This window comes from Epithele typhae (assembly GCF_022376455.1).
Source record: "Epithele typhae strain CBS 203.58 chromosome Unknown BXZ73scaffold_11, whole genome shotgun sequence".
NCBI classification, from domain to species: Eukaryota; Fungi; Basidiomycota; class Agaricomycetes; order Polyporales; family Epitheliaceae; genus Epithele; species Epithele typhae.
Window position 1 is genome coordinate 514,718 of NW_025954202.1, and position 26,819 is coordinate 541,536.

At 58.3% G+C, this 26,819-nt stretch overlaps 9 protein-coding genes across 9 annotated transcripts; 4 read left to right on the top strand and 5 right to left on the bottom strand.

The window, feature by feature from the left end:
- Nucleotides 1-422: 422 nt before the first annotated feature.
- On the bottom strand, nt 423-2,236 carry BXZ73DRAFT_75906 (uncharacterized protein; the record flags this gene model as incomplete). Its single annotated transcript, XM_048022307.1, has 12 exons — nt 423-593; nt 645-860; nt 913-1,059; nt 1,082-1,364; nt 1,418-1,484; nt 1,542-1,614; nt 1,667-1,729; nt 1,786-1,843; nt 1,905-1,941; nt 1,992-2,014; nt 2,064-2,150; nt 2,202-2,236. 12 exons carry the CDS (start codon nt 2,234-2,236, stop codon nt 423-425), a joined length of 1,260 nt encoding a protein of 419 aa, XP_047880051.1.
- Nucleotides 2,237-3,481: 1,245 nt separating this feature from the next.
- Nucleotides 3,482-5,323, top strand: BXZ73DRAFT_75907 (uncharacterized protein; the record flags this gene model as incomplete). Its single annotated transcript, XM_048022308.1, has 12 exons — nt 3,482-3,513; nt 3,568-3,657; nt 3,693-3,733; nt 3,790-3,826; nt 3,883-3,940; nt 3,999-4,052; nt 4,103-4,178; nt 4,230-4,296; nt 4,354-4,633; nt 4,695-4,805; nt 4,854-5,051; nt 5,105-5,323. The coding sequence occupies 12 exons, from the start codon at nt 3,482-3,484 to the stop codon at nt 5,321-5,323; spliced, it is 1,263 nt and encodes a 420-aa protein (XP_047880052.1).
- Nucleotides 5,324-5,692: 369 nt separating this feature from the next.
- BXZ73DRAFT_75908 (kinase-like domain-containing protein) lies at nt 5,693-7,378 on the bottom strand (the record flags this gene model as incomplete). The annotated part of the gene is made up of 7 exons (XM_048022309.1): nt 5,693-5,916; nt 5,973-6,059; nt 6,124-6,298; nt 6,346-6,467; nt 6,524-6,679; nt 6,972-7,123; nt 7,176-7,378. The coding sequence occupies 7 exons, from the start codon at nt 7,376-7,378 to the stop codon at nt 5,693-5,695; spliced, it is 1,119 nt and encodes a 372-aa protein (XP_047880053.1).
- Nucleotides 7,379-8,353: 975 nt separating this feature from the next.
- Nucleotides 8,354-12,293, top strand: BXZ73DRAFT_75909 (uncharacterized protein; the record flags this gene model as incomplete). The annotated part of the gene is made up of 8 exons (XM_048022310.1): nt 8,354-9,006; nt 9,062-10,350; nt 10,415-10,851; nt 10,971-11,138; nt 11,253-11,330; nt 11,516-11,705; nt 11,779-12,178; nt 12,221-12,293. 8 exons carry the CDS (start codon nt 8,354-8,356, stop codon nt 12,291-12,293), a joined length of 3,288 nt encoding a protein of 1,095 aa, XP_047880054.1.
- A 697-nt stretch (nt 12,294-12,990) lies between these two features.
- On the bottom strand, nt 12,991-13,987 carry BXZ73DRAFT_43518 (uncharacterized protein; the record flags this gene model as incomplete). Its single annotated transcript, XM_048019162.1, has 3 exons — nt 12,991-13,580; nt 13,639-13,735; nt 13,790-13,987. Coding segments are annotated over 3 exons (885 nt in total), but the record flags the coding sequence as incomplete, so codon positions are not given.
- Nucleotides 13,988-16,031: 2,044 nt separating this feature from the next.
- Nucleotides 16,032-17,125, top strand: BXZ73DRAFT_99369 (uncharacterized protein; the record flags this gene model as incomplete). The annotated part of the gene is made up of 5 exons (XM_048027980.1): nt 16,032-16,333; nt 16,393-16,459; nt 16,757-16,921; nt 16,972-17,053; nt 17,094-17,125. The coding sequence occupies 5 exons, from the start codon at nt 16,032-16,034 to the stop codon at nt 17,123-17,125; spliced, it is 648 nt and encodes a 215-aa protein (XP_047880056.1).
- A 988-nt stretch (nt 17,126-18,113) lies between these two features.
- Nucleotides 18,114-18,879, bottom strand: BXZ73DRAFT_75911 (uncharacterized protein; the record flags this gene model as incomplete). The annotated part of the gene is made up of 4 exons (XM_048022311.1): nt 18,114-18,300; nt 18,358-18,533; nt 18,591-18,743; nt 18,799-18,879. The coding sequence occupies 4 exons, from the start codon at nt 18,877-18,879 to the stop codon at nt 18,114-18,116; spliced, it is 597 nt and encodes a 198-aa protein (XP_047880057.1).
- Nucleotides 18,880-21,316: 2,437 nt separating this feature from the next.
- On the bottom strand, nt 21,317-23,440 carry BXZ73DRAFT_75912 (uncharacterized protein; the record flags this gene model as incomplete). The annotated part of the gene is given in 7 exon segments (XM_048022312.1): nt 21,317-21,499; nt 21,519-21,659; nt 21,773-21,877; nt 22,123-22,206; nt 22,265-22,909; nt 22,968-23,155; nt 23,272-23,440. 7 exon segments carry the CDS (start codon nt 23,438-23,440, stop codon nt 21,317-21,319), a joined length of 1,515 nt encoding a protein of 504 aa, XP_047880058.1.
- A 501-nt stretch (nt 23,441-23,941) lies between these two features.
- BXZ73DRAFT_43384 (uncharacterized protein) lies at nt 23,942-26,671 on the top strand (the record flags this gene model as incomplete). The annotated part of the gene is made up of 4 exons (XM_048019135.1): nt 23,942-24,247; nt 24,304-25,641; nt 25,924-26,242; nt 26,295-26,671. 4 exons carry the CDS (start codon nt 23,942-23,944, stop codon nt 26,669-26,671), a joined length of 2,340 nt encoding a protein of 779 aa, XP_047880059.1.
- Nucleotides 26,672-26,819: the final 148 nt, after the last annotated feature.

Genomic DNA, 26,819 nt, shown 5'->3' on the forward strand with positions numbered 1-26,819 from the left:
AGTGACTGCACGGACGTGGCCCGCCTCACGATGAAAACCCCAGTCTCATGCAACGCTCGCTCGCTCGCTCACCACGGCACGGGACGGAGGTGGTGGCAGACGCGGCGAGGAAGATCAACGGGGCCTTACTCATCCGCAACGGTGCCGTCCAGTTCTGCGCGGACGTGTTCGACGGGAGGGTCATGAAGCCGGGTGCATGTTATTGACAAGCCCACGCTCAAGGACAGCGGGGCGACGTTAGGAGTGCCTCGCGTTGGGAACGAAGAATGAACCGGTTCCGTGGATGGTTCGAGCACATGAATATCCCACTGATGAAGGCGATCCCGCGTGCGTACAGTAGCAAGGACAAAAAAAGGCTAAATGGACTTCGACTTCGAGGGAGACTATTCGAGATACAGGCACTGTCGCGCTACAGCGTCGCCCTAGAGGATGACTTGCTTCCTGCGGCGAATAGTGCCAGCCTTGATGGCCTCAGGCTCCGCCGTGACCGCCGCGACCGCAACCGCGCCTTTGGTCACAGCGGCGTCCTTCGCGGCTGCGCCATTGGTGGGGGCAACCGCCTCCACAGCGGCAGGAATGGCGACGAATTTACCCTGCGAGCGTCAGCACAGGAACGAGAGCTCGACCAGCACCGAGAGACGTACAGCGCGGTCCTTGTTCCAGTCATCGGACGCGGGGCTGATCCGGGTCCAGCCGCGGGACGTCCCGAGGTCGTACGACAGCGCCTGGCCGCTGCGCTCGAGGATCGCGACGCCGTACTTGATGCCAATCGCGTTCAGGACGTCTCTCTCGGCCTGACCGCAGCTCGTGGTGTACGGCAGAACGAGATCGACGGTCGCCACGGGCTCAGCGAAGGTAGCCTGAGCGCGGGATGTGAGCGAGGGAGGCTGGTAGTGGGAGGGGAAGACGCACCGAGAGCGAGACGGCGACCTCGTAGCCGATCGAGATGAGGGTGGTGAGCATCTGGCTGACGACGGGGAGGAAGTCGCCGCCGATGCCAGCAAAGTCGATCGTCGCATTGTACTTGCGCTGTACCGAACGTGAGCGAGTCTCCTTGGACTGGAAAGCACGGATGTCGTACCTTGTCAGCACCGATGCCGCTGCCGGCGGCGGCGGCGAACGACGCTTGCAGTTTAGCCTGGGGTGCCGAGATGACGTAGTCGCTCAGCGTCGGGTCGTAGCTGAGCTCAAAGTCGGCCGTAGGTGCGGTGCTGAGAGTGCGGAGGTCCTGCTGGTATTTGAGGCAAGACTGGCCGATGGCCGAAGAGATCGGATCCCCGGACGAGAGCGATCCCGTGAAGTTCGGGATCACGTAAATCGACATGACTGGGGCCCATTTAGTGGGAACACGCGAGTCTCCCGACCTGCAGAGGGTAGGTGAGCGCATGCACGCCGTCTGAGGTGATCCAACACCGACTTGACGTTGTTCCACTGGTTGACGGTGCACATCGCCTCCTGCATCGTACCCATAGCCGTGATGAAGCCTGAGGAGTAAATATGTCAGCAGGACATTCAAAGGAGGGTGCAAAGGCGGAGCCCACCCCAGCCAATGTTGGCGTTGGCTCCGGTCTTGTTGAAGACCTTGGGTGCGGGCTTCTTCGAGGCCTGCGGGTTCTAAAAGGGCACGTCAGTGCAGTGCCGAGATCTGCGCAAACGGATGACCCACAGTGAAGGAGTACGTGGGCGGGGTCGTGGACGTGTCCAGGAGCATGGCAGTCTGAGTGTCTCCCTGCGACAGACGAGTAAGTAAGTGAAGCGATCGAGACTAGAATCTGTAGAACATACATTCATGTACTGATACGCCTGGGGGTCGTTCTGGTCTTGGACAGCCGAGAAGGCGTAGCTACGGATGGGGAGCACGTCAGGGTAAACAAGCGAGCGTTCAGAATAGGAAAGACACGCACTTGCTAGTCCAGGTGAACGGACTGGTGGAGTCGTAAACTGGAATAGAGGATGAGAGCGCGTGCGACACAGCAACCACGGAAGCGTACCGCCGTCCTGGAACGTCTTCACTCTGCAACGGAAGTGAGCACTCATCCCGGGAAAAAGCACGGAGCACGTACTGCCAGGCGATGGTGGAGTCGAAGGTGGTGCCCTGGGGCTCGAAGCAAACGACGACGGTGACGGGAGAGCCGTTGAGATCGCCCGTCCTGCAGAACGCGAATGTCAGACAACGTGAGAGGGAAGACGGCCCAACGTACGTGGAGACGGTCATCTTCTTGGTGGTGCAAACCATGGTGAGTAATTGGAGCTAGTGCAGCGGGAAGAATGCGGTGGATGCGAACGAGTGTTCTGAGTGTTCGCCTCTACGACCCGTGAGCATATATACTCGGTCAGCGCCGCGGATACTGGACGGGTTCGACGCAATCATGGCCGGAGGAGGTTAGTTTCCGGAGTGTGCAAATGCCGGTCACCGCAAGGGTGGTTGATCAAAACGAGGAATCCCAGGCTGTCTCTTGGTGAATGCTCGTCGTTGGAGATTGTCCGGCTCGCCGAGGTGAGCTGAGGTGAGGATGAACGTTTGGCTAGATGACGGTCACAGATTTGACGAGCTCAGGGATAGGGAAGGACCGGCGCAAGGACGTCAAGACACAGCCCATGGGTTGTCGCCGGGCACGCATTCGTCGAGGAGCATGACGCGGAGACAATTCCGGTGGCTGCGGACGTGCATGACGCAGTACGTCGTCGTCATTTGCAAGGGTCATGCGAATATCTGTGGTGGTGCTGTGGGAGTCCGATGAGTAAGGAGTGCGGTGAGAAAGGCGGGGAAGACTTGGGACTGTCGGTGGAGGTCGACAAGAGACAGGTCCTTGTTGGGCGCTACTGCCATCGACGAGCCTCGTGGCGTCACATGACGCGGATCAGGACCCGGAGTGGCCCGACGGTGCCTGCGCCGTCCTCGTCCCTTCTCTTCCAACGCTCACGTCTATTAACCCAGGCCAGCACCGTCCGAGGGCCCAAGTCCCACTGCACTCATGCGAAGAGGATCTCTACCTCGCAAGGCGTCGGTTTGTCGCCTCATTGTATTGCGGCTCCAAGTTCTGCACAACTCTCCGTGCATCATTTCCCCGGCTGCACATCATCAGCCCCACTAGATGAGCGTCTTTGAGAAATACAGATCGGCAACCTTCATTGTCTGTGGGATCCATCTGACGGCGCGTCGACGGTAATGCGCCCATTCTCCCTGTCTCGCTGTCGTGCTTCTGCCATACCCGGCCTCCGAACTCTGCAGCCGCGCCGCCTCGCGTTGGGCGGCACCGACCCCGTGCACTGCTCGAATGGGCACGATGTCCGGCCAATGCGCAACGCCGGACTCTAACCATCCATGGCGCACTTGATCTCTCTGATCAGCCAAACCACAAGTCCGAGGCGCACGCAGTGGGTATAAAGACTCGCATCGAACTCTGTGATCAACATAGCAGGCATACCCCGCTCTTCTACCTACTTCCCTCACTTCAGCACCCTGCCTAGCACTATCGCAATGGTCTCTACCAAGACTGTCACCATCAAGAGGTGAGATGCCCTCCGGATATTCTCTTCATCTGCTGACAAGACCCTCCTCTACAGCACCGGCGACCTCAACAGCTCCGCTGTCGGCGTCGTGGCCGTCTTCGAGCCTACCGGGGCTTACAGCAAGTACGACCCCATCGTCTGGCGGTAAGCCTGGTCTCGATATCGTCGATGTCATTCAGGCTCACGTCTCTCCCCAGCGCGGAAACGTTCCAGCCTGATGGTGACTGCCTCACTGTGTGTCGGCCTGCACTCGTCGCTGACCGTCTCGTTCCGCAGTTTACTCCTCAATTCCCGCGTCCACCTGGACCGACGAGTGCGTGTCGCTGTGCTTTCGGCCGCCTCACCGGTGTTCTGACGTACTGCCTGCAGTCTCGCCTTCTCCGCGCTCGATGATACCAGCGACCTTCCCGCTGCCCAGTACATTTTGGTACGTCACTTGACGCACCCTTCGAGCTCATTGTAACCTCAGTGCGTGTCTCCTGCAGACCAGCCAGCAGACCAGTCTCCAGGGTAACTCCAACACCGGATTTTCGTTCACGGTGCGTGGACTGCTGCATACTGCACGTGGCAGGGTGCTTATTCATTGCAGGCACCCCAAACCGCTCATACCCAGCCGAGCCCCAAGTGCTTCAATCTCACCGGCACGAACGCCAACATCGGCTTTGGTGCGCGCCACTTCATCTCTCATGCGCCGTCGTGAGCCTAACATCGCACAGGGTTCATCGTCGGCAGGGGCGGCATGCAGGAGGAGATGGATCCCGTCGCCGCCTTCACCAACGTTCTGTGAGCGCACTCGGTACCGAGCCCCGATCGCTACGAACTGACGTTTGGGGCCCACAGTAACCAGAAGAGCGTCGATGCCAAGGGCTGGGCTCCGTACCTCAACGTCTACATCGTCCCCGGCGATCGGCTGCCGGTCGCCGAGGGCCAGCGGATCACCAAGGGCATGCTCTCGTCGGGGTATCTGTGTTGGTCTCGGGACCTGCGTACGCTGTCCGCCGCGAGCGTCACGCTGAATGTGTCTTATGACCCCACTCTGTCCCGGTATGTCATCCACGACGGGACTGGCTACAGCCAGGCGTTTATGGACGCTTCACGGCTTCTGAAGTGGCCCGCCCAGGTCGGTGTAGCTAGGATACCAGCCGTCTCAGAATGCGTTATTGATCGCATTCGATCCACAGGGACGCACCCTCGACGCGACCATCTACTTCCCGTTCTCGGCCTCCGACGGCCTGACGCACATCTCCGAGGAGCTCGGCTCGCGCGGATACGTCGTCGACATCCTCAAATGCGTACGTCCCGTTCTGGCTGTCCGCTGTCGTGGGCTCACCTTGCGATAGGGCGACGACGTGCTGTACGGCAAGGTGTCGCTGCAGGTCCCGCGCAACTTGAGCTGCGACCAGGCCAAATGCGACCTCGAGTCCGTCACGAACGGCGTGGTCACGTCGTTCGCCGGGAGGCTCCTCTTCCTCGTGAGCGGGACGTTCCACGCGTACGTGGACATCAACCCCACCACGTTCGCCTGGTTCGACAACCGCGTGCGTATCTATTCCCTCCAATCTCATCGACGCATTCGCTCATTCTCGGCTAGATCGACCCTCTCCCCTCTGCTTTCGCTGCGGAAGGCGAGACTGTGGACGGGGCAGCGATGGAGGGGAAGGTTGACGATGTCACGCAGGCGATTGGGAAGGTCGCTCTGTCGGCGCGCAACGGCAATGCTCCGGCCGTGAACGGGAACGACGTCGGGGTGCCGAAGAGGCAGGCTACGCTCACGAGCCGGATGAGCGCCCAGGAGATCTTCACTCAGTGAGGGGCCTCGTGTTTCCCTGTCTCTGCGGCCTGAAATGCGACCGTGACCCATGTTTCTTTTACCAAGTTTCGTAATATGAGATGTTTCCTGCGCCCGCATCCTTTACTTCACGCCGTTGCGAGTAGTTCGCTGTACTGTGATGCTCACTGAGCCAGTTGCGCAGCGCTGCGCACTACTTCGACTAGATGGGTACTCGGGTGGAGACGCCAACAGTGCCGAAGATTCAACTCCATCCTCGCCATCGACGCCGATCAGGGCTGACGCCCTAAATCCGCCATGGATCTATAATCAAGCAACACATAAAGCCGAGATCACATTGTTCCTGGCAGGTACGGACATATAGGAAATCGCCGAGACGGATGCATATTTTCACTCGATCTTGAAACCGTTGGTGCGAAGATCGAATTTGGCTACAATCGGGTCTTCCTGGAGTTGGGACGTAGTGGACCTATCGTCCGGGTCGAATGTCAACATGCGTCCGACGAATCCGTGCACTTCGTCCAGTTCAGTGCCACGCAAACCGACGTCTTCCAGCAGCTTCCGAAGACCACCACGACGAGAGGGCTGCATCAAGTCCGAGTTCTTGAGCGAGGCTGTATGTGAGAGGAATTATTAGCTGCGGCGTTTCCACAAATGTTGCGTTGCTTACCGTCCGAGTGGAAGAACATGCTCCGCGTTTCCTGGTCACACCTCGCAAAGCTCTCAGCTAAGAACTGGTCCACGGGTTTCAGCGACCCTATATCACAGAACACGACATATATCAGCTGTAAAATCTCCACAGAGCTTCGGCCCGGGCTTACCGTTCGGGAGGAAGAACTTGTTTCGCTCTGCTTCTGGGCACTTCGACAAACTCTCGACCGAGAAGGGACCGAACAGTTCGATCATTTGTGCAAGATGCGCAAAGTCGGCGATTTCGTTGTCGTAGGGACAGCTGTTAGGAAAGAAGAGATGCGTCGGAAGAAGCAACTCCATGACCTGGATGCAGAGTCAGCTACTGCGTCGGACTGCGCACGGATGCTTACCAAACATCCGAGTGCCCAAACGTCGACAGGCTGGCCCCATCGGCGGCCCAGGATGACTTCGGGTGCACGTGTAGCTCTGGGCATGGCTTTCCCGCTGGTGCTATCGCTTGTGACCTTAATCGCTGTTTACATGCCCCCGTCAGCAGGGACGTTCAGGAAAGAGCGTCGTGCGGCTCACCGCTGGTGAAGTCGCTCAGCTGCACTTTGATATTCGGAACCTGGCAGCGGGGAAGCTGGAGATAAGGCGGCGACCCGACTGTGTCGAGGTGCTTGAAGAACGCGTCCTTTTCTTCGCGGCTCAGTAGGGGTACGACGACATTGTCGGCCTTGATATCTGTCTACGAGGTCAGTGATCCGTAGTAGAGTGTGGTGACGAAGAGCGGGCCAACCGGTGTGTATGAAATTGGCATCGTGGATGTCGATTAGCCCGCGCAATACATAATGGACAACGCGTTTCATGAGAAGCATGTCACGATCGAGTTGACAGCGCTCCAGCCCCCGACGTATGTCGAGGAGAGTTGCTGCGTATGGTGGGAAGATATAGAAGTTATGTATAGATTTACTTTCCCAGATGGGATGGACCCCGTAATCGGTCATTGTTGTAGTGGGATGGAAATACGGCCGACCTTCTTGGCGTGCGGCGATGTCCCGTGTTTGATGCAGATGAGCCATCACCGAGTTCAAAATAACCTCTGCATTATCTTCGATCTTAGCCCTCAGAGTGGCTTCCTGAGTGAGGACTTTGGCGACTAGTTTGATGCCCAAGGTACGGGACTCCCTTGGGATGCGCAAGTGTTAGATAGGGGACAATCAGGAGGCACCGGACGCACTTCGGACTGGTCCTTTCGACGAGCCACCCGCTCGATTCCACACCCGAACCCAGCTTCTGCATGAGCGTGTAGCCGCCACGGTTGCCTTTGATCACGTCCCCCGCTCCAATTTGAGCGTAGCAGGGTTGCAAGTCCTCAAGCTCTCCAGGGGCAAAAAGTGGCAAGACGGAGGAGCGGCGGGAAAGGACAGCGGTGGAATTCATGGCAACACCACGCCGCGAGATGGCACGATTGATCTGACGAGAAACTCGGTGCATGTGGAGCAAGGCGCGGTGGGTGAGAGGATGCGGGCACTAGTTGAACATCGCCATTCGAATGTCGCCACGCACTGCGACATGGCAATGGTCAACCCCTGAGCAGGATGCGCCGGGCCGCCTGGCGGCTACACTGTCGGAGATTGAACTTTATTGTCGCCATCAACTCAAGCCAGGCATCGTAAGTACGTGCTGGAACCTCCATATCTCCCACCTTCGTTACCAAACGTATGCGCTCTGTCTAGGACGAAGGTGGACCATGGTCAAGCTTCAAGTTTGCTTGCGTTCGCATGAAGCTGGTGAGTCAAGGTTGTTCAGGGCACACGCGTCGACGCGCTGACAGCATGATGCTGAAAGACTGACTCGCCGAAGGCTTCCAAGTTCCGTCGCTGTTGTTGTTCAGCTAACGACTTCCTGTCGAGGAGGGCGTTGTATGCCCCACGAGTGAATCCAAATGATGTTCTCTCCCACACGCGTCGCCACTGTTTTGCCCACGATGGCCGTGACTCTTAGCCCTCCTCGGGGCCAATGTCGTGCTCCGTGTCTAAACATGGTGCTAAATTCGATGCAGCAAAGGCAAAGACATTGTAATGGGTTCCCGAGTATTTGGGGCATTGGGAGGAAGAGAGAGAGGCAAGCGCGGCCTCCGGACAGAAACAACAGATCCCAATCTCGATCCGCATACTCACTTCGGCGGAGCGCCAATCCTCGCCACCCACCAACGCCACTCTCCTCGACTCTCTGCCTCTCCTTACCTTGCCTCCACCACTCCGCACGCCCCCACTCGAATATCCCCTCGCGCTCGAGAAGGAAGATACTACGGGCGTTGCGATCCACCTCTTCCCTCATCGAGGCGCTCTCCTGCCCTCCACCTGCACGCCACTCATCGCCGCGACCGAGACGACGTCTTCAGCATCCCCGACCATGCCCACTGTCTTCCGCAACTTCACATCGGAAGCTTCTCAGTCTTTCATCACCAGCGCCCTCCACTCCGTTCCCTCATCCCACATCCCATTTCAGCTCGTTCTCCCCGTCCTCGCCGGCGCTTTCCTCGGCGTATATCTCAGTGGCGTCACCAATGTCGTCCCCGTCTCCTCCCTCGTGGATCGTGGCGTTCCCAGGACACCATGGTGCCACCTCTCCCTGTTATACCCCCTCGTCTCGCTTCAAAGTATCGTCATCCACGCACTCGCCGCCACCCGCCACCTCGCCACCGAAGCGCTCTGCGTCCTCGTCCTCTTCGTCTGTGATCTTGCCTCCGTGTTGCTGAACCAGGAAGATGCAATCGCAACTTGGAGCGCGCTCGCACTGCACTGTGGAGACCTCGTCGTGCGCGACGCTGCAGCTACCGTTCGTCTCATCGCCGAAGCACTCTCGGACGCTGTCCTTGGTGCACCTCCAGACGCGTCCGCCAGTGGCGCAGAACTGCCCAATGCCGTGACCCCAAAGCCAAACGTCATCGAGGATCTATTCCGTCCCATAGACACGAGGGGCATCGTCTTCAAGGCGTCTCCGTCTGTCCCGTCTCGCCGCTTGACGTCCTCGACCAGAACCGACCATGCCGCGCAGCTTCGACAGTGCGTGTCCCTCTCTCCAGTCGAACCTTGATTCTAAATTTCGGTGTTAAAACAGCATGTCCCGGGCGGCGTTTAAATGCGCTGTAAGCCATCTTGACGACCCGTACGAGGGCTCCTTCAACGTACGGTATCCGGAGAAGGATTTCGACTCGGCGTACCTCAGTGATGCACAAACGTCGTCTACCTCCGACGACGAAGAAACTGTCTTAGTATCAGGAATCTCTCACGCTGTCCAGTCCGCGCCATGGGCAAAACCGTCTCCGGCCTCAGCGACAAAGCAGGCCTCTGTACGTTCCGCGCTTCCCGTCCCCGAGAAGCCCGCACTGCAAGCGCCCGCCCAATCACCCGCGCTCGCTGGTGCTCCTCCGGCCGCGGTTTCATCATCTGGTCTCGCAGACTACTCAATCCCCCCATCGAACAAACAGAAATTTAATGGTCCCAGTGCTTCGTCATTCGCTCTTTCCTGTCCTATCAAGAACGCCTCCAAAGACAAGCCCCCCGTTCCGCCGCCATCAATGGACACGATGTTCGTTGACGACACCTGGGATTCTTCCGGCTGGTTCCATGGTTTCTTCTCCTGCAAGGGATACCTTTCCAGCGGCACCGAAATTACCCCCGCTGTTGAGATGGACGTTGATATCGTCGAGTCCGACGGCAAACTCGAACTCGGAGAGGACATCGACCCAGACACATTCATGAAGTCTCCGTGCTCCCACCTCTTCTGCCGTTCATGCCCTGGCTCTCTCAATCAATCTCTCTCTGAAGCCGAGTTTTATGGATTCTACGGATCATGGTTAGCGTCTCAGCACGTTGAACCGGAAGCCGCTGCGTACCTGGCCTCACATCTGCTTCGGCCCCCCGAACAACATACGAACACTCCTGGATCTGCGTCGACGTTCTGCGAGAAGTCCTCGTCTTCTGCCATTGATGCGCCGTCGTCGAACGCCAATGCAGTCGCTACTCCCCCCTCACCGCTAGACCCTTGCTTGATTCCACTCCCCGAGTCTCCCATTGCATTGTCACCCCTGCTTCCCTCCGTATTGTCTCTTCGGCCCGAACCATCCCCGACCCCGACCCCTTCTCTCGTGCCCCAGTGCTCAAACACACAGGACCACGCGCCGACCGGCTCCGTGGGTTCAGACGCTACATCGGAGTCATCGGATACCGCGTTATCCCCTGCATCTCCTTCACTGCAGCTCGCCGCGTCCATCCCTCTGCCACCTTCCCCCGTCCTATCAAAATCTTCGGTCCTCGAATCGTCGAAAGAGACGAAACCTGCACGTTCCACTTCACCTCAGGCTCAAGGATCCATCGTGGCAATGGCTCTCTTGTCGCTCGCTCCGGGTGAGTCGATCGTCCGCGTCGATGGCACCCCATCTGACCGAAGTTCATCCGATCCGACGGGAAGAATATGACATGGAAGATGTGTGCACGTCTTCGTCCAGCACACCAACAAGAGCGCCAGCCGTCGAGCTCGCATCCGCAACAGCTCCGGAGACGCTCTCTTTCGTCATTCCACCCATCACCAGCGTGTCCCAAGGCGCGCTCGCTCCGGATGAGCCAAACATGGGATCTTTAGACGTCACTTCATTTGGCCCGTATGACGTCGAAATGGAAACACAGGAGGAAGTCTGGCCCCGGGACGGTCTGTTATCAGTACCTCCACTGGCAGAGACGAAAGCGCCAGTGTTGTTATCCTCTGTCGCACCCTCCGTTAACAACCCAGTCTATGGTGCCTCCAATGAGTCAATGGATGTCCTCACCACGCCCGAAGTCGGCACCATGGGTGGATCAGGAACCCCTGAGAACACGCCCACAGTTGACGTCGACGACGTCTCGATGGATGTCAGCATCAGGAAACGCCAAAACCTCCTCCGGCTCCCGCGTGATCCCGAGGGAGTCGGATGAGATGCCGGAGATCCGGGTCCCTTTGGAGATTGTGATATCCATGCGGTACCCATCAGAGATGTCGGTCTCCTCTGGGAGTGTCGATCTCCTCTGGGAGCGTCGATCTCCTCCGGGAGCGTCGATCTCCTCCGGGAGCGTCGATCTCCTCCGGGAGCGTCGATCTCCTCCGGGAGCGTCGATCTCCTCAGGAGCCGCCTGACTCCTCTGTGATCCTTAGTGGTGAGGTTTATCCTCTAGATACGTGCATGTACATACCTCAGTTTGATGCTTTGATCATGATTGTGGGCTAAAAGATATAACACGAGGCCTGTATCATATATCTTCGGGCCACTCATCAGGGCTCCAGCGTTATTCCTCTCTCCACCATGACCTCCCTTCGAACTCGTACAATGGTAACCGTTGTACCGAGCCTTCAGGTTCGTCAGTGCCTCGTCTCAGCACGGGGCCATCAAGTCTCCGTCCTTCTTGATGTCCTGCCAAAAGGATCATCGCCTGACACTGACCCAGTCGTTAGTATCATGGTTTTCCGCTTGAAATTAAATTTGTACCATCCGCTTAACATGCTGCTCACTTTCAGAAGCTTGTCATTACTTTACACCAGGGATCTGTCGCCGGAGACCCTGCATCCCTCCACATCGCCGAGGCACCTCCCCCATCAGCTACGGAACTCGCAGCACAGGAGGATTCCGAAACGGAGACTGAGATGAGCGAGGCAGACCACATCCCGTTTCCCATCACCCCACGTCGTGAGGCAGCTCGAGACACGATGGATAACCCAGACCTGTTTGTAGGTTTGTGGCAGATAGGGTGTTGAAGAGATTCTAACTTTCCGTTTCTGGAACAGGAGACTCCTACAACCACTAGGCTTGCCGACATACACAGGCCGCAGACCATCCGTCGTGATGGTAGACGGTATAGAGATGCCCCTCCTGGCAGGGCGGAGGGTGCCGAGGAAGAGCCTGAGTATCGCAGGCAGCTACTGTTTGCACAGGCGCATGGGGGAGGTGAAGGGCAGGATGAGGTTGGCCGTCAAGGCCGCACGAAGTCAGAAGGTTACTAGCTATGAATCGCATTGTTGTATAGGCGACAAAGTGCACGACCTTGCCCACCTCTACACCGTATCATGCTTGCTCATCACCACCACCACCACATGCTCTGCCCCAATGTTGTTGAACATCTGCTGCAGGCTGTCGTCCAGAGAGTCGCTGAGCTCTGACCAGAGGATCACCGAGTCGATCTCTGAGTGCGACCCTCCTCCAGCAATGTGTGCGAGAACATGACCTTGAGGGTGACCCTCCTCCAACAGCCTGCGCGAGAGCATGAGCATGAGCATGACGGTCGACGGTGCACAGCACATAGTAGTCGACACCAAAGGCTGATACTAGCATGCTACCGTCCACATTTTGCATTGGTGCGCACTGCAACCCCCTAACCGTTTGAGCTCCCCACCCGGGCCACCCCTCCTGGTTGGTGTTCCGTGGGTGACCAGCGCGGATATGGTGGCAAATAAAAGCAGAAACGCACCGTGTGGCATCCAATGGAAAATAACCTTCAACCCCCCATTCCCCTCCGCAACCGCTTGCAGAAGCTGCACGTCCAGCCAATTGTCCGTTTTGGAGAGGAAGGGTTTGAGATGGCAAGCCCCAAGGCCAGGGTGGGGATCGCTTGGCGAGCGTTGCTGTGTGTTGGGTGGAGGGACACGTACAGCGTGCAGTGTTGCCTCATGTCCATGAGCGTGGCCTCGGTAGAGCATTGGGCAGATATCCGCGGTGGTGGGTCTGCTGGGTTCGGTAAAGGGGGCGATGCGTTGAGGTACGACGGGTGTTGCGAAGCAGATAGACGTGGTAGGGAGGAACATAGTGGTAGGGTTCAGCTCTTTGTGTGTCCCTCGACGCTGCTTGGGAAGGTCTTGGCAGCACCTCACCTACTAGACGCACATGGGGCTAATGGTGCGAGTTGCTAAGTTCCAAACGACCCAAGGGTTCAATCATGATGTTGAACCCAGCTCACGCAGTTAAATGCAGACAGGGATCAGTGCTTGAATACGTCATAAGTCTAGGTTACAAATAAAGCTGGCTACTTCGACTTCGCAAACTCCCACTTTGACTTGGGTAGCAGGGACCGAACCATTCTCTTACGGTCTTCAACAAGAGAGCTGGGGGTGGAGACTCTATCAACCTGCTCGACCCAACGAACACCGGGTGGGGCATCAGCACATATGCGCTCGGCGACGGTCTCAAACTCGTTGACGTTGCGGAACCCCATCTCAACGTATCGAACCAGACCTCCGGAGAGGTACTGAGTGATGGAGAAGCGCTCTCCATCCCCGAGTACCTGCGTGTTACCATGCAAGAGCCCTGCAGAGGAGAGAAGGACAGAGCAAAGGGGAGGGAACTGGACGAAGACCTTCAGGCCAGGAAAGACGATATGGGCACCACGGCGATGATCGAAGCAACCGAGGCAGGTGATGACGCATGGGGTGCCAGGGTGGTTGTTGGAGTCGAGATGGGGAAGGGTGGCGGTCTTTGGACCGTAGTTGACGGTGAAGCCGCTGTAGATCGAGCGGCCAGGAAAGTTCAACTTGGCCGTCTTGTCATGGTCAAGGAGCTCCTCCATAATTTGATAAGCATATCCCCATGGCCCAGGGAAGTTCGAGCACATGAGCTCTAGCCGAGGATGCTCAGATACATGGGACGGTGGGTGATAGCACAAGGGTTTGCTTACCGCTCTGATATCCTGCGATCCGCTGAAAATGAGGGTCGTCATGCAGCTCCTTCTCCATCCGTCGCTGCTCAGCCGTTTTTTGCAGCCTGCCAGGCACCTACAGGTTAATGAGCGACGATCTAGCAGCATGCAAGGGCCGATTCGCACGTACCTTGCTCCCACCACCCATGCTCAGACCGGAATGGAGAGAAACGAAGCTGCCCCGACGATTGGCCTCGCAGCCAGATCCCTGGGCATCCCTCTGCAAACGGAGCTTGTCTGTGAGATGCAGCGCAGATGCCACCCACGTGGGTTCGGCTGGGGGTGGGACGAACACAGCGGCAATCCTCTTATCCTGGTCGAGCATACGGAGCTCATTCCTGCTCAGAATCGACCTCAGTGCAAGCACCCACCATGAGCAGCAAGGGGCTTACTTTCCCTCCCACAGTATGCCTTGGTAGCCCTGCTTGCAAAGATCCTCTAGGGTGGGAGCGGTTGCACCGTCCTTGATCGGGGCGTTGGTAGTTTCGTAGCCCCATTGTTGAACGGGGGTGTCGGTGCCAACAGAGAAGCAGTCGAGGACGGTGAAGTCGGCATCCACGTGTCGATTGACGAAGCTGGTGCCGTTGGGGATGGGGGGCAGCTGGGTTTGGGCAAGAAGGTGTTCCATCGCCACTATGCCCTGGGGCTTGTGGCGACGGGCGTTGCGAGCGGCCGTGTTCCACTCTGACATAGAATAGCCTGCGTGGGCGTAATGAGGTGCTGCTCCTACAGCGAGCACCAAGGATGAGGACCTACGCTTCTCAGCAAGCCGAGTGGCGAGGCCAACAGACGGCTGGGGGTTAGCGAGGCTGGGGGATCGGCGAGCGTTCCTGGTGGGCTGCTTTCGTGGGGCCGCCGCACTGAACGCACGGGGAGGGGACGCGCTGCGTCGTGGAGCCGCGCTGCGCTGCCGGTCATGGGTGCGTCCTCAGATGGCGCGTGCGTATTCAACCACTGACGGTGCACAGGGGTGAGCGACTATCCAGGTCATGGTTCGGCAAAAGGGCGTACCTGGGAGATCCGGGATATCCTCGGTGTCGGAAGGGCACTCCTCTCCCCTCGCGCGACGGCCCAGGATAGTGTCGCTTCGAAGGGTGGCGTTGGCGAGTGCGTAGCCCAGGTTGAGCTTGGAGGCATGGACGTCGTGCTCATGCGTGGGCGTTAGGGTCGGGGGAAGGAACGCCCCATACTCCGCGCCGGAGCGTGTTTGTTTGGGCATAACGTGCGCGTGGGGGGTCTGTAGAGCAGGCGGATGGTCAGTGCTCCTGCTCCGGGCTGCCGTAACGGGGTGCGGGTGAAGGGATGGGCCATCGGCGTGCTCCCCTGCCTGGGGCGCACCGTCCAGCCACCCGATGCGCGGGTGGTGGGCATGCTCACGGATGGGAGCGACGATCCCCGTTGTGCGGGAGTGCCAATGCGCTACGACGTGCTGGCCACCCGATGCGCGGGTGGCGGGCTTATGCACGAAGGGGAGCGACGACGCCCGTTGCGCGGGCGCGCCGATGCGCTGCGATGCGCTGGCTACCCGATGCGCGGGTGGCGGGCTTATGCACGAAGGGGAGCGACGACGCCCGTTGCGCGGGCGCGCCGATGCGCTGCGATGCGCTGGCTACCCGATGCGCGGGCGGTCGGCATGCGCATCGATGGGCTAACTCGGACGCCCAATGCGCAGGTGGCGATCGGCCCAGGAGGAGGCCGAGGGGAGAGAGCGCATAGAGAGGTCGGTTACTCACCGTATACAAGACCAGCTTGGACTGGAGGGGCATAGGGGTGGGTTTCAGGCGGTTGATGGGGAGGAGGTATCAAGAGGGCGTACCGGCTGAGGACTATTATGAGCCGTGAGGGTCGCTTCCTGCTCCCCTCTGTGCCCACAAAGGTGCATCCTTCTTCAGAAGGTTCATTTTTGCTGTTCGAGCTTCGAATGGTTGCCGAAAGCTGTAAACAATCCATCGGAGATGCCCCATAACACCGAAGGGAACAAACTCACCGTATCCGTGGTCCTCCAGTCATCGGAGGGTACCAAACGGCGGGCTCGGGTGGAAGCTGCTGCGGTAGCTTTGGACGCGGTTTAACTCATCCCTAATCGGCCAGAGCGCACTGCGTGGTAAATTTCCGGTGAGTTTAGAACACGGGCAGCGGCGAGCGCGAGTGCGGGATATGATCAAGTACGAGGCTTACTCAATGGGTGCGGTGACGGTGGGTAGCTGGGAAAGCAGTCCTAGGCTTTGGTGGGTGGTCACGAAGCTTGCGACTGGTTTGCCCGTGGGGATAGTTGTGGTCGAGGATCAAGCTTGATTGATCACGCGCGGATGCAGGCTGCGAAGACGGCGCTTGTTATCCGTTCTCCTCCTCCGCGAGTCCTTCTTCTTCTAATGCCAACCATCGCGATCGGCCGCTCCAGTCCCGAGGACGCTTCAACGTTCAACACACAGACCCACCCTCCCTTCCTCCGCCCAACCCACCTCTACCCCCGCCCTTCGAGCGGACCAACGACGTCCTCGAAGACCCCCGTTCGCACCCCAGCCGGGCCAAGCGTCGTTCACGACCTCACCAATTACTACCGCCGCGCTCCTCCCCTCCACTGCCGACCGCCAGATACCCTGCACGCCGGCGTCGTAAGCTCGGCGTACACCCACATCGCCTTGTTCCAGGAGCAGCACTACACCGGTGTCGAGTACGTCCCCTTCGCTTTCTTTCCCGGCAAGCTGGCGACGCGTCGTGACCGCCCCGCAGGGTATTCTACAAGCCGCTGACGTTGACCGCGCTCGGGGCGGGGCTCATGGTGCTGGCGTACGATGACGTATGATGTGTTGAAGGAGGGGGCGGGAGAAGCAGCGCGTGTGAGTCCCTGCCTAGCGTCCTCGATGCCCGCGGAGCGTGTTTAGGCTGACAGGGGCCGTACAGCGGGGCGTATGCCGCCATTGCGTCGTTCGTGCCGTCCTCAAGGATCCAATTCCAACACCGGACCTTCGTCCGACCGCATCCGGGTGAGTGATTGATGTTCCGGGGCACAATGTGCACATGGGGCGGGGCCGAGGAGGGCGGGACGGGGGGCGCACGCAAGGGCAGCTATGACTGACCCTAGTCGCCATCGCAGCGTTCTAGCGCACAACACCCAGGCGCGACCCAAGCGTATGAGCTCGCGCTCGTTTTCTTGGTCCTCATCATCCTAGACTTGGCGCGGTCGATGATGACATGCTTCAACCCCAAGTTGGGCCGGCCGCTGCCCGAGAAGAGCGACCGTCCGGTCGAGAACGCATGGGTGGGTGTCCTCGGTGCACTGCGTCCACGTCTGCTAACATGCGGGAATAGGCATCAATATGCACTCCCTTTGACCCACGCTCTCGGTTGGTTTACCTAGGCGTTGATCCTGCACGACTGCTGGTTCTGTTCGGTGCGTGGTCAGCCTGCTCGCGTCTGTCCGCTTGCCGCAGGCCCTCTAAACCTCGCCGATGACAGCTTTTGAGCGTCGCATTTGAGCCCACAGCGTACAGCTTGCCGCACCAGCTTGCTATCTCCACAGAGGTGCGCACCATCGTGTCGTCGCGGCAAGACAAGCGCTGACTGCGAGCGTCGTGGCGTAGTGCTGGTGGAACCATGTACGCGGGCCTTCTCATTGGCGTAATATCGTCATGCTCGGCGCGCACACAGCGGATCCTGGACGCGTTGGTGTGCGACTGGCTCCGAGGCAAACGTCTCGGTCAGTCCCCCGTCACGCGTGGTTTGCATGTCCCCGCTGACCTGGCGGTTGTTTCGATCTAGCTGTCGCCCACGCCCGCACCGGTGCCCCACGGAACCCCGACCGGACAGGGCAGCGTGCTGCATTTTCGGCATCCCTCGCGCTCTCGACGAGGCATGACGTGTCCGGCATCGCGGCAACGAGAGCTGCCACGTGTTGTGCACCGTCGCGCTCAAGCTCGAGATCTCACGCACGTCGCCGGAGGGGGAGTGCGCTGGAACTCGAGCGCGTCGGCGGCACGGAGGACGCCCCTCTGGACGGTGTTGTAGGCGAGGTGCACATCGTGCACGTCGACCGTCACCCCCGCCTGTCTCCGCCGGCGTATTCCGCGCTCGCCGCCCGCGTTTCTGCGCCACGACGCCGCGGGACGGCACACCTCTGTCGAGGCAGACTCGACGGCCGCCGGGAGGGCGGTTCGGGAGGGTGGGGCCGGAATCGTACGACGGGATACGACGGGAGCACGACGGCAGTGCACTCGTGCACGCTGTCGACCATCACCTCCGCGTCTCTCTGCCTGCACCGCTCTCTGCGCTCGCGAGCGACGCCGCGGACGGTGTATCTCCGGATGGTGTCGTGGGCGGCCGAGGCGGCTGGTTGTGATGGGTGGTGGCGGCAGGGCTGCAGGGTGGGTCGGGATGAACGGGATGAGGCGGGGGAGTGGCACGACGATATGTGGGAGATGTCATAGATCACGTAGCCTAACATAATTATTGATTCATATCCCCGATCCCAGCCTCTCCCCATCAAGGTCTGCCCAATCGTCTGGCTCGACATCCGAGCTGTCCTCGAAGCCAACGAGCTCATTGCCTAGGAGCTCCATGTCTGCAGCCACCTCCTCATCAGTAATTATCACCGATATTGCAACCTCTGGTTCCGCCTCCCGCTGAGCACCACCTGACGCGCTATGTCGTGATGAGTGAAGTCAGTATCGGACGTAGGAAGCGGAGGTTGGTACATACAGGCCCTGGCGAAAGATGAATTTACAATATTTGCGCCACTGCCCCCTGGAATCCCCTTCAGCGTAGCGATCCAGCGCCCCGAGATGTCGAAGATATGTGGGTCGGTACACTTCACGCTTGAACATGAGATTCCGGTCGAATACCCCCGATGCCCACTGCTCAATGATGTGTTCAATCTAGTGATTGCCACTCCGTAAGTATTTGTCCAAGTTCAGTCCTAATGTGGCACGAACCACAGTGAGCACGAGAGCAAGAGTTTGATGTGGGATTGGGTTAAAATCGGCCTGGTTCACACATGCGGGTGCCGTGGTGTTGGTGAAAAACACGCTGTACAGCACGGCCTGAATACAGACGTGCTGAAAGCGTCCAGATCGTGCCTCAGGATCCTGTCAAACCGCTGTCAGAGATATTCAAATATTGCACTAAAAATAACAGACTCACCTTGAACTCAAAGATCGTCCCTCGTTCATTCCTCTGCTCTGCCGGACCGCCGAGGAGCTTAAAGCTGAGGGCCTTGGCCATCAGGAAAACCTTAACCAGCTAATTAGCTCTAGGTCATCTAAAATAGTGCTAATTAGCTGACTAGATGCGGATAGTTCATTAGTGCTAATTATTTTACCCCTGAACTAATTAGATCACTAGCCCCATTATCTACTGGGTAGATGGGTGATTAGAGCACCTAGCTCTGAAGTAGACGGCTGAATAGAGTGCCTAGCCGCAAGTTAGATAGACAGATAGAGCAACTGTAGGTTTGGTCACACAAGTGTATAGGAGAGTCAAACAAATTTATATTTATCGTGCTACAACGTACAAAGTAGACTACAAGCAACGACACAGGCACTACTTATGGAGGAATACAGCCTCTCCGCACGTGCCCAGTGCAGACGACATGGGCGATACAAGGGCGAGGCAGGTGGCACAGGTGACGTGGGCGAGTCGAGAGCGAACCGGGCAAGCAGGCGAGGTGGACAACGTGGGCGATTCGGGCGATGCGGATGAGAGGCAGGTGATGCGGCAGCGAACGGGGCAATGTGCGGGAGATGCCCAAACCAGGCGCGATACGGTGAGGCAGGAGATGCGGGTTTGGACGTGGGTGACATAGGCGATGTGGGTGAATGGGCGTTGGTTTGGCCGCGAGCTTCAACAAGCGCATGAGCGACTGCACGGTGAGATGAGATCGACGTGTGCAAGGGGGCTGCTTACCTGGACGAGCGTGGGGGTGATGGAGGCACTGGAGCTTGCGCGCGTGTTCAGACGGTGCCTTCCTCCGTGTCATGATCGGGCACCGTCCTCAGGGCTAACGTTGTCCTTCGTGTACGTGCAGCGCATCTAGCGCATCTGCGCGTGGATATCGCACTTGCTTGTGGGAGCGTGAGGCAGCGTCAGCGTCAGTGTGGGGCGCACGATAGCGGAGACGGAGCTGTAGTACTCACAGATAATCAGCCGAGCGGGGTAGGTGACGCAGGCGAGAGGCGGCGACAGCATGGGCGAGGTGGTGATATGGGGGATTCCAACGTCAGTGGTACGCGTGCACGTGAGGAGGGGTCAGGAATTGCATGGCAGAGTGGATGCATGGGGCACTTACTGTTACGGTCAGGGCCACGCCCACGTTCGCGAGACGCGCGGGAGAGGGCGAAGCGGCGACCATCCTCGGCTGCAGGATGGCAATGAGCGGGGCAGTAGATGTGGGCAAGGTGAGCGAGATGGGCGACGTACGACACGAGAGCGAGGCAGGTGAAGTGGGCGACGTGGATAACGCGGGCGCAGACGGGCGAGAGCAAGACGGGCGAGGGCGGGACGGGTGAGAGAGAGGTGGGCTAGATAGGTGAGGCAGGTGAGACGAGCGCGTGCAAGACGAGCGAGATCCGGGGTGACGAGAGCGAGGTGGGCGACACAGGTGAGATGGACGAGGGCCCAGGGGGTTGAGACAGGCCAAGCGGACGAGACGGACAAGGCGGGCGAGGCGTGGGGCGCAGGCGAGACGGGTAAAGCTTGAAGTCGGCGACGTGGCGACGTGGATGACACGGATTGACATGGGTAAGGTGGCGGGGAGGGAGAGAGCAGAATGGGCGAGAGCGAGACGGGCGATGATGAGACGGACAAGGGGAGGCCAGAGGACGACGAGGACGATGAGGACGACGACGAGGAGAGTGCTAGCAGTGCCAAGCGCTGGAGTCCACGCAACGCGCGTCGTTTCCCACGCGTCTGGACCTGCCAGCGCGTCTTTCCCTTCGTCCACTAGCACCCTCCCCGTCTTTTCCTCCTGGCGCAACATCCGATGAACAAGCCAACACTCTCCTCACCTGCCGCTTCCTCGATGAGCTGTTGCGGGCCCCTAGGTTTTGGTGAGTCTCCCGTTGTGTGGCACTGCCAGCACCAGCTTGTCGTCCCCATCGTCCTCATCGTCTTCCCGCTTTCCAGTTGTTCCTCTTCTATGCCGACCACGCCAGCCTCCCGCGCTCCATGCGTACAAGCACGCATTTGCCGTCGCACTCACCCACTAGCTCCCCACCTCCCTCCTCTCCCTCAAGGACGTCTTCGAAGGCGCTAGCTATGAAGTCGTTGTTTATTATGGTGAGCTCTCGTTTTTTCCTGCGCATCTTCTCCTCCCCTGCCCGTTCACCTCGCCCGTTTCGCCCATTCCAAGCACATCGCACGGGTCACATCACATGCGTCTGCGTCGCCCGTCTCGCCCCCACCTCACCCACCTGGCCTGTGTCACACGTCGCCCCACCTCGATGACCTCGCCCGCGTCGCCCATATCGCCCGCGTCGCCCACATCACCTGCGTCGCCCCGCCTTACCTGCATCGCCCATCTCGCCCATCTCATCGCGCCGCCCACCTCGTTCCCGCATTGCCCACCTCGCCACCTCACCCTGTCTCGCCCCCGCATCCGCATCCGCGTCGCCCGCCTAGCCCATCTCGTCCGCGTCATTCTCGCTGCGCCCTCCTCGCGCCGTCATCCAGCCTCCCGCTCCCCGCTCGCGCCTCCAGCTGAGCTGCCCCCCAGTTCGGCGGTGCGCTCTGCCTCCTTGTCGCCCTCCCGGTGCTCAGCGACCTCCGCGCCCTCCTCCGGCGGATCCGCGTCGCCCGCCGCCACGCTCACGCTCCGCGACAAGGCCGCGCTCTGCCGCCTCCTGCGCTACTACCGCGAGGCCTACTACGACCGCGAGCACCCCCGCGCGCTCCAAGGGCTGCGCGCGCATCGTCGCGAGCACCGTGATCATGACAGTCCCTGTCTCTGCGAACCCGAGCGCGAGCACGAGCACGAGCACGCTGCACGGTGGGACCGTGCGGACGCCCTCGCGAAGCCCCAGCACGCGATCGCACCCAACAGCGCAGGCGACGGCGTCGAGCGCATCTACACGCCCGGCACACTCTGCACGCTTGCTGCGGCTCGCCGCGAGGTGCGCACCATGGCCCCCTTCGTGCCAGAGCGCACCATGACCTGGCTGGGCGCCGAGGCTCTCTGGCGCGCGAAGACCATGTAGACGGAGTAGGAGAGGTGCACGACGAGTAGCTAGACATTAGTTCAGATCCGGTACAAATATATTTGATTTAGATCCACTAGCTGTGGCAGCAGAACAACTAGCTACATAGTTGCGAGAGGTGAAACATAGTGGTCAAATAGTATGACTAGCTGTTCATAGTGTGCTAGCGTGAATAGCTAAGTCGATAGTGCTATTGCTAGTTAGCCTAGAGCTAATTAGCTCGTTAAGGTTTTCCTGATGTGTTTGCTTCCTTGGTACCTAGACGTGTGCTCACATTGACAAACCCATACAGCTCACGAACAACCGTGGTAGCAGCCTGCTTGGCACGGCTTCGAACAGCGGAGTCGAGACCCTCAAGCTTTACCAAAGGCATCAATCAAGCGGACTGGAAAGCAAAGTACACCGCTGCTACACACCATAGAGGATTCCTTCTTGGTAAGCTGGAATGGTGGAAGTTCGGCCGATGAGGTGTTGTCGCCCTCGCCCTCACGTTGCATAGTGCGCACGGCGTTCTTCACAGCGTTATTTGTGGCGACCTCGCGCTCTGTGTCAGTCGGGAAAGGGCAGCAGGAGGCGAAGTAGATTAGGAGCGTCTCGGATGCATGTCGCAGTATTCCTCCACGAATTGCGTCATCGTTGTAATGCCAGAGCCGAGCCCTTGATGCGTTGTGCTTTGTTTTCTTGATCCGTGAGAGCTCGTCTTTTGAAAGCGCTATTGTGTCATCTGGGACTGTTCGTTTTGAAGCCGTGCCAGGGGTAGGTGTGGAAACACGAGATTGTTGCTGAACGGAAGAGGGGAGAGAGGTTGAAGGCAAACTGGACGTCCAGGAGACCTGAGGCATGAAAGACGGATTGAAAGGCGCCTCCGATGTCTGTGTCAGCTTTTGAAGCAATGCCGGGGAGCTCAACAGTTGGATAACGCTTGCAACATCTGCTGGAAGCGATACGGTGGGGGTTCCACTAGGTGTAGATGTAGTAGAGGCTGTTGAACTCGGTGGGATTGGAACAGCGTGATGGCCTCCAACACGTTCGAGGCTGGTAAACCGTGAGGTTGAAGCGAGCTGGTGACACGTTTAACTATTACCCACGTTTGAACCAGAAACAATGTAGACGACTCACATCCATGACGGGCTCCTGTGCCGCACGAGTTGTGGACTTCCCTACATTGTAGTCTTCATCACCATCGTCATCCCCGCGCTCCCTTGCCACATCTTCGTGGGTCATCTCTTCTGAACCTTCTTCAGCGGCAGGTGGTGCGTTAGGATGTGGAATGACTGCCTGGTTTGGTCGCAGGCCGCTCAATAATCCTAAGGGCAAAGGTATCAACAATTGCGGCTTGAGAAGCAGCGTAAAAACATACCCATGTTGGCATGCGGGGTAGCTCGAAGAGGACGAGAGCCCCTGCGCACCGTTGTCTGCTCACCATTATTCTCATCAGGCTGGTTGTCACCAATATTGTTCCTTCGGCTTGTACGAGTCCGGTGGCCACGTTCTTCTTGTGTAGTTGGAGTGGGAGGTGGTTCTGGGGAGCCAGAATGACTCTGGCCGATATCAGCAGCACGGGCACGGGGTTTGGGACGTGTAGCTGCCATCAGCAGATAGCACAGCGGTGTCTGGCTAGTTGAGAATGATGTGAGTGGTGGGGGCAAGAGCGATAGGACGGCACTAAAAATGTGTCGCACCTCCTGAGTCCTGGCCCCTTGCTGAGCAACGAACTCCGACTCCACCCTCTTTCCGGAAACCGTCCAGGATGCCAGATTCCATTTTGTCCCCACTCCGATACCCTCGTCACATCCTCATAAAGCACGTTGAGCATCCATCCCTCCGACTTCGACACGGCATGACTCGCTTCCATGTCCGACAACTAGACCTCATCTCGCAAAACCAAGCACCATGGCATCCTTTCAAGAGCCATGACGAGTGGCAGCTGGCAGAGTGGATCATCGAGAGCGGTACCAACCAGCGATACACAGACCAGCTTCTGAAGCTGAGTGCAGTGAGTGTTCGGAATCCTCAGATAACATAGAACCCCAACTCACTGGAATTAGATCACACGAAACCGTGACAACTCCCCGGACGAGTTTTCTGAAGCCATGAAGGACAATCGCTCATTTCTCAAAGCCATTGATACCCTCCCTGGGCCAAAAGCGTCATGGTATATGCACGAGATTGGTGTCACAGGCACACTTACCGACGAGAACAACCAACCAATAACGGAAGCGCTTGACCTGTGGGGGAGGAACCCGGTTCATCTCATTGAAGATCTCATAGGCAATCCGGAGTTTGACGGAGAGATGGCTTATGAGCCACGGTGCGAGTATGAGGTGTCTGAGGATGGAGGAGTAGCGATGGAATACATCGATGACATGCACTCGGGGAAGTGGATGTCAGAGGTGCAGGTGCGTGTACATGCTTCTGTCTGGCAGTCAGAGGCCGATGAACTTGCATACCAAAGAAAATACTACCTCAGGGAGCCACAGCTGCGTCGGTCATCATCGCCTCAGACAAGACCCAACTCTCCGTCTTCAGTGGCGACAAGCAGGCGTGGCCAGTTTACTTGACGATAGGCAACATATCCAAGACAGTGCGCAAGTCTCCCTCACGCCGCGCGGTTGTTCTGCTCGGCTACATACCGGTGTCAAAGCTGCTCTGTTTCCCCGAGAAAGAGAGAGCCTTACAGGGTTATCGTCTCTTCCACTATTGCATGTCCCTCCTCCTCAAGCCGCTCATCGAGGCCGGCATCAATGGTGTCGAAATGGTATGCGCAGATGGTGTCGTCCGTCGTATCCATCCAGTTCTTGCAGCGTACCTGGCAGACTTCCCGGAGCAGTGTTTGATCACCTGTTGCAAGCAGAACCGCTGTCCAACGTGTATCGTTGAAGCAGACCAACGCGGTGAGCCTCTCGACTCTCTCTACCGAGACCCGACAACCACAAAGGCTGCTCTCAACAACCCGGTTACGGACAAGAGGTTCACCAATGAAGGTCTCCACCACGTACCTGAACCTTTCTGGGCCAATCTTCCATACGCAAACATCTTCGCTTGTATCGCACCCGATCTTCTCCACCAGCTTCACAAGGGAGTGTTCAAGGATCATCTGGTGAAGTGGGTTAGCACCGACCTAGAAGATGAAGTAGACGCACGGATGGCACGCGTCCCACCATACCAGGATCTTCGAATCTTCAAGAGGGGAATCTCAAAGATAAAGCAGTGGACGGGGAATGAGTACAGGCAGATGGAGCGCGTCTTCGTGGGTGTTGCATCCGGCTTACACGCGTCCCACCCACGCGTCTTGGTCTGCACCCGAGCCATTCTCGACTTCATTTATCTCGCCCATCTTCCACGACACTCCACCACTACCCTCACACTCCTCCGTGATGCCCTCGCTACGTTCCATGCCAACAAACAGGTGTTTGTCGACCTCGGTTTATGTCCGCACTTCAACATCCCCAAGCTCCACTGGCTTATCCACTACCTCGACTCAATCATCAACCTTGGACCGTGCGACGGCCTTAGTACCGACATTTCAGAGCGGCTGCACATCGACTTCACCAAGCTCGCATATCGTGCAAGCAACCGCCGAGACTATTTGAAGCAGATGGTCACCTGGCTTACTCGACGCGAGAAGGTTCGCTACCTTCAATCTTATTTCCGTTGGGCTGAAAACTCGACCTCCTCTACGACCACCTCCAACCTCCCAATCTCACACACCCTGTACCCGGACGAAGCGCTCCCCACTGCTGCACCGTTTATCCCCTCAGACGGGGCTGGTGAAGACGCCGAGACCTGGCTTGTTCCCGACGAAGCGGAAGAAACCACCAGCCCGGCCTCAGCAAAACCTTCCAGTGGTTCGGTTGCATCTACACCTCGCTCGCATGAAGAACTCATTGACGAACTGCACGGACGTGCCGTAGGCGAGCTCTCTGCCGCACAAGACAACGATGATGAGGCGCGATACGAGAGCGAGACAGAAGGGCATGAAGAGGATACAGAAGTCGGCTACGAGGTACGCTTTGCTCCTGTCTGCCCGCACACACCTTCCCCATCTACCATCCAGGAATCCCTTCCCTACAAGATCAGTCGTACCCCCGGGCTTGGTGTACAAAGTGGGCAGCACATTCAGTCTCAAATGGGTGCACCGTCCTTTGAGCAAGCCCTTTCAAGCTATCTCCAATCGACTTCCCCCATTCCCCTCCGGCTTCCCAACCTCCTATCATCCTCATACGGCTTGTACAAGCAGGTTACAACTGACTTCAAAGCCGGTCCATTCAGCCTTGAACAGCAACGCACATCTCGAATCCGTGCAAGCCCTGCCATGAACGCCAGCCCTTCGCGATACGACACCGTGCTCATCTCGACTGGATGGCGCAAGCACAGCGGACTGACACTGCATGGTACGCCTGATGTTACAACCTTGTCCTGAAAATGCACCTGACGGTTCTACAGACTGTCGTGCAGCCCAGGTTCGCGTGATATTCACCCTTCCACCTCACCTCGAACGGCTGCGGCCGAGTCGCCGTGAAAGTGATACACACCTAGCATACATAGAATGGTTTACACCGTTCACAGCTCAGGCAGACCCGACGAATGGATTGTATCGCATCGCGCGTGCATACGAAAACCGCGTGCGCAAAGCAGCAATAGTTCCGGTGAGCTGGGTCGTGCGCAGCTGTCACTTGATACCGGTCTGGGGCCCGCGCGCTGATCGGAGGTGGACATCTGATACCGTACTAGAGTTCTGTGATGACTGGTATTTAAACATGTTCAGTGACCATGCCATGTACACGTTCGGACGCCTTACGCAATATATGAGTACAGGATGATGTGCTACTCTCCTGCGAGGTCACAGTGGGAGACAACATCTCCTATGAGGTCCCAGGGGGAGACAATGTCTCCTCCAAGGTCCCAGCCGGAGACGACATCTCCTCCAAGATCCTGGGAGGAGACGGCATCTCCTTCGAGGCACCAGCT